Source organism: Synchiropus splendidus, chromosome 2 (assembly GCF_027744825.2).
Source record: "Synchiropus splendidus isolate RoL2022-P1 chromosome 2, RoL_Sspl_1.0, whole genome shotgun sequence".
Lineage (NCBI taxonomy): Eukaryota > Metazoa > Chordata > Actinopteri > Syngnathiformes > Callionymidae > Synchiropus > Synchiropus splendidus.
This window is the reverse complement of record NC_071335.1, coordinates 26372577-26379735: the sequence shown is the minus strand read 5'-3', so window position 1 is coordinate 26379735 and position 7159 is coordinate 26372577. Positions and strand designations below refer to the sequence as shown.

General features: G+C 46.7%; 2 protein-coding genes across 3 annotated transcripts; one reads left to right on the top strand and one right to left on the bottom strand.

The window, feature by feature from the left end:
• The first annotated feature begins 529 nt into the window (after nucleotides 1-529).
• On the top strand, nucleotides 530-4246 carry LOC128754154 (protein CutA homolog). 2 transcript variants are annotated; one of them, XM_053856568.1, is made up of 7 exons: nucleotides 568-588; nucleotides 1212-1277; nucleotides 1378-1526; nucleotides 2265-2324; nucleotides 3209-3254; nucleotides 3317-3366; nucleotides 3426-4246. In XM_053856568.1, the coding sequence occupies exons 2-7, from the start codon at nucleotides 1215-1217 to the stop codon at nucleotides 3523-3525; spliced, it is 468 nt and encodes a 155-aa protein (XP_053712543.1). In that variant the 5' UTR covers nucleotides 568-588; nucleotides 1212-1214; the 3' UTR covers nucleotides 3526-4246. The 2 variants fall into 2 exon arrangements, with proteins under 2 accessions (XP_053712544.1, XP_053712543.1); XM_053856569.1 differs by lacking the exon at nucleotides 1212-1277 and having other exon boundaries at nucleotides 530-588; nucleotides 3426-4239.
• Nucleotides 4247-5374: 1128 nt separating this feature from the next.
• On the bottom strand, nucleotides 5375-6898 carry LOC128753530 (somatostatin receptor type 5-like). The gene is made up of 2 exons (XM_053855314.1): nucleotides 6137-6898; nucleotides 5375-6016 (listed from the first exon to the last, which is right to left on the bottom strand). Exons 1-2 carry the CDS (start codon nucleotides 6896-6898, stop codon nucleotides 5375-5377), a joined length of 1404 nt encoding a protein of 467 aa, XP_053711289.1.
• Nucleotides 6899-7159: the final 261 nt, after the last annotated feature.

Genomic DNA, 7159 nt, shown 5'->3' with positions numbered 1-7159 from the left:
GGAACCTTGTAGGAACCTGCTGCATGTCAGGTTTTTGCCAGAGTCGTGGGAGAAACGGCTCTTTCTGACTCGATAATAGCAAATGTAACACTCCGGATTCATCGATGCCCAAGGGGTTTGGACTCTAGATGATTTGTTCATGTCATTTTCACACACTTTCTGGAGCTCATATGAGTCAGAGACCAACCACTGCAGCTACACTTAAGTTCAGTTTTTCAGAGTCAGTTAAAAAAACGTCTCCAGTGTGCAATTGTGAGGGAATTTCCTGCAGATATTCATCACTTTGGGTCTTTGGGTTTTACATTCTGAGGGCTGCAGAGAGAGTGGATATTTTTTATCATTAAAATTTGATTTAACTACAGCAAAATGTTCGTCATTAATGCTAATAATAATATGGTTATATAAGAGTCGCATGGAATTAGATTTTGCACTTAATTTTTTTTTTACATTACATTCAGTTATTTTCCGGTGGAGCAGTTACAACAACTCCTCACTAGATGGCAGCATCGCCCGCTACTCAACGCGGACGCTCAGATCAGAAGAAGAACACAGTCACTTTCAGTTTGACAGAAGTTGCTGAAGCGAAAGGTGCGTTTTCAAGCTTGAACGGTTTGATCGAGCCTATGTTTTTCAGATCGTAGATATTTTAGGAGTATCAAGCTTTATTTACGCGGGTGCCTGTCTCGGCTGCTCTCAGCTAAGCTGTCGCTAACTCAACATTAGTATGAAAATATGTTTCCTGTTGGCCAGACGCGCGCGCGCACATGCGTCAGTTGCGACCGTTAGTTGCAGGATGTCACGGTTTAAACGCGACATCTTTGACGTTATTACCAGCCAAAGTAGCTCAGTAAAGACAAGCAGCGGCCGTTTTAATACGTCTTTAATTCAGTAAAGCACTTGCGATGTTTAATTTCTCCCAAAAGCAAAGTGATACACTTTGTTTCTTTTTATTTCTTAAGCTAATTTAAGTGTTCATATTCGGATTTGTTTGTCCTGTCGGAGGTGAGTGTAGGCGAGTCTGTTCTTCTCTGGTGGAGCTAGGATGGGCTCCACCATGGTCAGGGAGTGAACATGGCGCCTACTTGTGCAGTCAGGTTGTCACCGCTGTAAAGTTGGTCCCATGAGACGTGACCTCCGGGGCACAGTCGTGACTGGCGCAACAGTGTTTTAAGACCAACTCATTGAGTGTGTCATTGCGTCAATGTACTCAGACCATGCAAACTGGACTGCCTGGTGCAGAGATGCCACACGGCGGATCAGTAAAACTGGTAGTTTTGGTGAGTGCTTGTTGCTTCAGGAATAAGAGTGGTGTGATTGACGGTCTTCATCCTTGTCCCTCCTCCTCCTCCTCCTCGTTCTTCCTCCTCCCTCCGTCAGTCGGTGCTCCTCAGTGTGTTTATGTTCCAGCTGCTGAGGTCTGTAGGACTGAGGGCGTTCTCCATGGCATCAGGGACGTATGTATCCGGCACACACTCTGCCGCCTTCGTCACGTGCCCCAATGACACCGTGGCAAAAGAGCTGGCGAGGTCAGTCACCATTTGGTTCATGCAGCCTCAGCCAAACTGTGACGTAGTTATACCACAAATACCTATAAAAAGCTCTGAAAATAAATCTATTTTTCTCAAAAATTCAAAAAAAAACATTTTTGAGCTTTTATTTTTATTTTTATTTTTATTTTTATTTTTATGACTCAGGACTATACAATTTAGCTGGTCATTCTATATAGATTTTGTCTATTCAAAGCCTGTCGCAGCATGTACATACAGTGTATAAAAACAAAAATGCAAATGTAGAAGAAAGGTGGACTAATAGTAATGACCCAAGTATCACAAAGAAAATGTAAAAGGAAGAGCTCAATATTGCAAGAAAGAAAAAAATATATAAGTTTAGAAGCACTGTGAATCCTTTTCTGGGGGTTGCTGGATTAAAATGGTTAAACCAAGGCTTTTTCATGAGATTAAATGAAATCTATTGTAAATTTCCATCTGAGGAAACTCTTTGTGTGATTCTTTTTAAAGAATCGACCCAGTTAGGATTGGCGTTTTCATTGCCTTTTTGGCTCCAGCGTTGGTTTTACTTTTATTTTTAACCTCTTCAGTGTCGGTTTTATGGCTGGCTGCTGAGGTGTAGTCAAACTGTAGCCAACCCATTGGTTTACGGAGGAAGCAGTGTCTGGTTTATATCAACATTGTCTGAAGGAGTTCAAATGGATGCAGACTCTGTGAAACTGATCCTGTGTGTGTGTGTGTGTGCATGTCTTTCAGGGGGATTGTGGAGAAGAAGCTGGCTGCTTGTGTCAATATTGTCCCAGCCATCACATCAGTGTAAGCAGCGAGTCCTCCAGCTTCACCTGCCATGATCCTCTGTACTCTTCATGTGTTCCACATCCCTTAGTTTCCTTCCTCTCCATCTGTTACTACCTCTGTTTCCTTGTCATCTCCCTCAACACGAGTTAGAGTGGGGGGAGGGGGGTGTAAACTAAAACATAGCAAGACAAAAATGATCAGAAAATACTCCAAATATATCGGAATATACAGTATATATACTGTATATACAGTATATATACCGTATATAGACAGTATATTGGTAGGGTTACTTCATCTTAGTGACCAACAGAGGGCAGCACCACTCTTCCCACATAGCTATTGAAGTACCGAGATGCATTTAATTCATTCCCTTTATTCCCATAATAGAGTGCGACATGAGGAATAAATAATTTTGCACCCGTATATTAACGTCCTCTTCAGTGTGCTTTCTCTCTGGGTTTGGTGCTGGCAAACCTCCAAAGCTCAGACAGAGAATGGATTAACATGTACATTTCAGTAGCACTTCAGTGGCCTGTCACTTGAGCACCAGTGTTCTGGTCATTTCTGGCAGTAAATTCCATCATATTGTGTGGTACATTTGCAAGAAAAAAAACGTGGGTCAGTCTCTGTTTCAGACACCTTTGACATGGATGTTCTGAGGTGGAGATCAGAGTGAGAAACTTGTGTCTGCCTCAGTCATGCAAAACAAAAGCAGCTGCAGTGGGCTTGTCTCTCTGCTGCCCTCAGGTCAGAGTGAGGAGGAATCCATGGACTTGCACTGAAGAATGTTTGACTTTCAAAGTGAAAGTGAAAGTTTGCTGTGCGTCCGTGTGTGTTGCTGAGCTCCTTGTTTCACCACGTACCTTGAAAATAAGTCCCAACTTTTGGATTTGTTTCTTCAGGTATGAATGGCAGGGGAAGATCGAGGAGGACAGCGAGGTTCTGCTGGTGAGTCCGAAGCCCTGTGGAACTAGGAAATTCAAGTCTGACCTTTTTGCCTTCACCTTCAGATGATCAAAACCAGAAGCGCCAAGGTGGCTGCTCTGGCTGAGTTTGTCAGGTAGGTGACCACAGTCTGGCGTGGTTGGCCGGGGGTCACTTCATCGTGGTCTTCTTCAGGTCCAATCATCCTTACGAGGTCGCTGAGGTCATCAGCCTGCCCATCGATCAGGGTAACCCGCCTTACCTGAAGTGGATCGGAGACACAGTTCCAGAATAATGGCTCAACAGCGGCGGCAGTGAAGTCACTCTATTGCTTCCAGAAAGTCACGTCACAGCGTCTCAACTTAAACACGTTTCAACCTCTCACTTAATCTGACGCATTCTCAATCGGCTCTTTCTTCAACTGACTTTGTTACGTATTTGAAATTAAAAAAATAATAAATTTTTCTCTGAATTGTGTCAACTTGTTTTGGAATTTTCCACCAGGGGTCACCGGCACGTCGCCCACCTTCACCTCTTTCTCATTCTCTCCTGCCCCATTCATCATAAAGCTCACTGTTTGTCTTGGTCTCTTGGTCCAACACTGGCTCTCCTCCGCATCTCACCTCCCGAACTTCATCTCTCCAACCTCAGTGTCTTCATCTCCGACTCTTCTAACCTTTCTTTTCATTTGCTTTACTGTGACATAACAAGGGTCTTCTGGAATTACAGTGTTAAGATTTGACTGTTCAACGGGGAGAAACAATATTCTCCTAAATTCGTTCATTCATTTTGGCACCGCAGTCCAAACCCCTCTCTGACACGCCACACTCCAGCACACACATCACTCCAAAAGAAAGCAACAAAATATATGAAAACATTTATTATTCTGCGTTCAGACTTGGCCAGCTCTCTCCCTGTGTTGTACAACTCCAGGCGAAGGCTTCAGCTTCTATGACACTTGAATATAGAAAAGAAAATTCATGCTTGTCTCACGTTCTCTGCAACCCTTTGAATGAGGCACGACAGGTCGGCATGCCGCGCCCCAGTTCACCTCCACTGTTGCCACCTACAGAAGGGAGCTAACCAGCCACGTTTAGACTAGAAAAATACACAGGATAACTACACATATTCCCCATAGTACTACATCCATTTTTTTCTTCATCTCCTAAATGTCGTGAGTCGGAGGGTACAGTTATTACACACAAGCCATAATCCGAAACAGTACCAATTGTTAAGACTGCACATGTCAACATGACCGGCGTAAATCAATATCGGCAAAAATGTGACGTTGTTTTAAGGGAGAACTAGAGCTGGTTGCAATTTAGCTCATTTCAGCTCACTAAAATATGTATGAAATATTCCCAGTCCCCCCCCTCCCTTCCTCCGCAGGGGTCTTGACCCACTATGCTGGGAAAATCCCACGCTCACTGACCTCTGAAACCAAGATGCTCATGATTATAGCGCCCTCTAGCTCTTCTCCAGTCTGATTTCAAATACGTGGCGCTTTAAAATCTGCAGCCACTTTGGTGGTGGCGTTGTGAAGTTAACAGAAGGACAACAAAATTTTGGGTAAACGGATGTCGCTGAACAGCTCTCTATGAGTCCACCATATATATATTTTTTTTTTAGAAAAGAGTCGTCCTCTGAGGGTGAAGAGGTGGGGCTATGACATCATCTTCGTTGGTGGGACCAATGTAGAAACTGCAGTTTCAGTGACCGAAAACTTGTCCAATACAGTGGATATGACCAACAACGTCTTCATGTGACATAAAAACACTTGCAGTTGTCAGTTCTAGTGGTCCCCACAACCCAAGTGACACCACACGGAACCACACCTAACCTGGCTCCAGGACGAGGGTCACCCTACTGGATGCCCCCTCATACTGTACTTGAGGCTTTCATGCACCTCCAGAATGGATGTGTCCCGAGTTCCAGTTGAGAGGACTGTAGCCCAGGCCTTGACAGCATTGGTGTCCCTCCAACATAGTATGCACGAGCATACTGAGCACCTGGCTAGCAGACCTTATTCTCATTAGACCAGAGGATGGACGAGCACAGTGGTGGAAATGACTTAGAAACACAAGGTTACCAAGGTGCACGCCACGTCGGTCCGTGAATGCAGATGTGTCATGAAGCAGGTCCAGCTACAAGTAGCTGATTTCCAGCACTGGATTTGCGCCTTCACGTTCCTCTGGCTCTGATGCGCTGCTGCACCCTGCTGCATCTGCAGAAGCTTCCTCATGGAGTGCCTCATGTTTGGAGATAGCAGTGGAGATCTCCGCTTTTGAAATCAGCACGGCCTGCTTCCGGCATCCATCTTTGTTCGTTCCATTCTGCGCCATTCTGCCGGCGTCGGCTTCACTGGCTTCAGTGTTGTTAACTTTTCCCCGCGTGATCGTGACGCCACCTCCGTGTTGCGACTGCAGCACCGCTAAACCCCACTCCTCCGTGGCACGATGCCCTTCCGTGGCTTTGTCGTTGCTCTTCACCCTCCGTGAAGCGCGGCACAGGGCCTTCCTGAAGCCCCTCTTGAAGTTGTCGGAGAGGAAGCCGTACAGGATGGGGTTGGCGCAGCTGTTGGCGTAGGAAAGGACCACGACAAAAAAGTAGAGGCCTCGGAAGTCGCGCGGCAGGACCACCAAGAGGTTGCTGATGTTGAGAGCGTAGAAGGGCAACCAGCAGAGGACGAAGACCACGACCACGATGGTGACCATCCTGGTGACCTTACGCTCTGACCTTCTGCGACGAGTGGATGTATTCTGGACCCTTTTGCCAACACTCCTCACCTTTGAAAGACAACATCAGTTCAGATTCAGTCTGGTGCCTCTGCGATAGACAAGATCTAAACCCTGTCCACTGTAAACATGAGGCTGAGTAGAATTCAAGTATCACAACGGATACTGTACCTTGACAACAATGAGCAGGTAGCACAAGCAGATGACCAGAAGGGGGCAGAAGAAGCCAACGGTGCACGTGTAGACGATGAAGGTAGTCTTCCAAACTTCGGCTGGTTCTGGCCACACGATGCTGCAGTTTCCGTCGTCCTTCAGCACGCCAGCAAACACCACCACCGGCAGCACTACCACCATAGACCCGGCCCAAACGGTGGCACTTATGGCCTTCGCCACCCGTGGCCGGCGCCACCAGCTGGAGCGAATGGGGTGCACCACGGCGAGGTATCGATCGACTGACATCACCGTCAGGCAAAAGATGCTGGTGAACTGGTTGATGGCGTCCACCGTCATCACAACGCGACAGATGAGGGACCCAAAGGGCCAGAAGAGAAGAACGTTCTGGGCTGCCAGGAAAGGAAGTCCCAGCATAAACAGCTCGTCCGCAATGGCTAAATTCAGGATGTAGATGTTGGTGACCGATTTGCTTTTGGTGTAGTTGACCACCACATGGATAACAAGGGTGTTCCCCACGAGGCCGACCACACACACTATCCCGTAGATGAGCGGGATGAAGATTCCCGCCCAGGCCGGGAGAGATTCAGGGTCCGACATGGTGCCATTCTGACAGGTGAGGTTGCAGACCACGGTGTCGTTGGTGAGTGCAGACTCCGCAGGAGTGGGCAGCAGGAAGTGGTCCAGGAGGGGAGGAGGGGGGTTGGATGTGAGAGCTTGCTCGGGGACTGGGGAGCGCTGGGTGGCCTGGAGGAGCGCCATGGAAACGCTAGTCTTCAGAATCCTGGCAGTTGCTTCTCATCCTCCTTGCTGGGAGAAGAAGAAAAGCAAATGAAGTGCAAGCATTTTCAATTAAAACTCAATTAAAGTTGACAATCAGTTAATGGATCAGAACCTCTATTTGCCAGGCGTTAAATTGGCAACCTGCTCTTTTTTGGAGTGAAAAAAATACCACTCAATCTGGCGCTCGTCCTTGTGGGTAAGTGTTCTTGAAAGTGTTTTCTACTCTTGACTAATTCAGTG

What these genes read in the sequence shown, in the direction of transcription:
- LOC128754154 (XM_053856568.1), top strand. Translation starts at nt 1,215, where the DNA reads ATGCAAACTGGACTGCCTGGTGCAGAGATGCCACACGGCGGATCAGTA. An exon ending in CAGTAAAACTGGTAGTTTTG is followed by an intron (nt 1,278 to 1,377) that starts GTGAGTGCTTGT and finishes TCCCTCCGTCAG; the next exon opens with TCGGTGCTCCTCAGTGTGTT. An exon ending in AGGACAGCGAGGTTCTGCTG is followed by an intron (nt 3,255 to 3,316) that starts GTGAGTCCGAAG and finishes CTTCACCTTCAG; the next exon opens with ATGATCAAAACCAGAAGCGC.
- LOC128753530 (XM_053855314.1), bottom strand. Translation starts at nt 6,898, where the DNA reads ATGGCGCTCCTCCAGGCCACCCAGCGCTCCCCAGTCCCCGAGCAAGCT. An exon ending in ACCTGCTCATTGTTGTCAAG is followed by an intron (nt 6,017 to 6,136) that starts GTACAGTATCCG and finishes TGTCTTTCAAAG; the next exon opens with GTGAGGAGTGTTGGCAAAAG.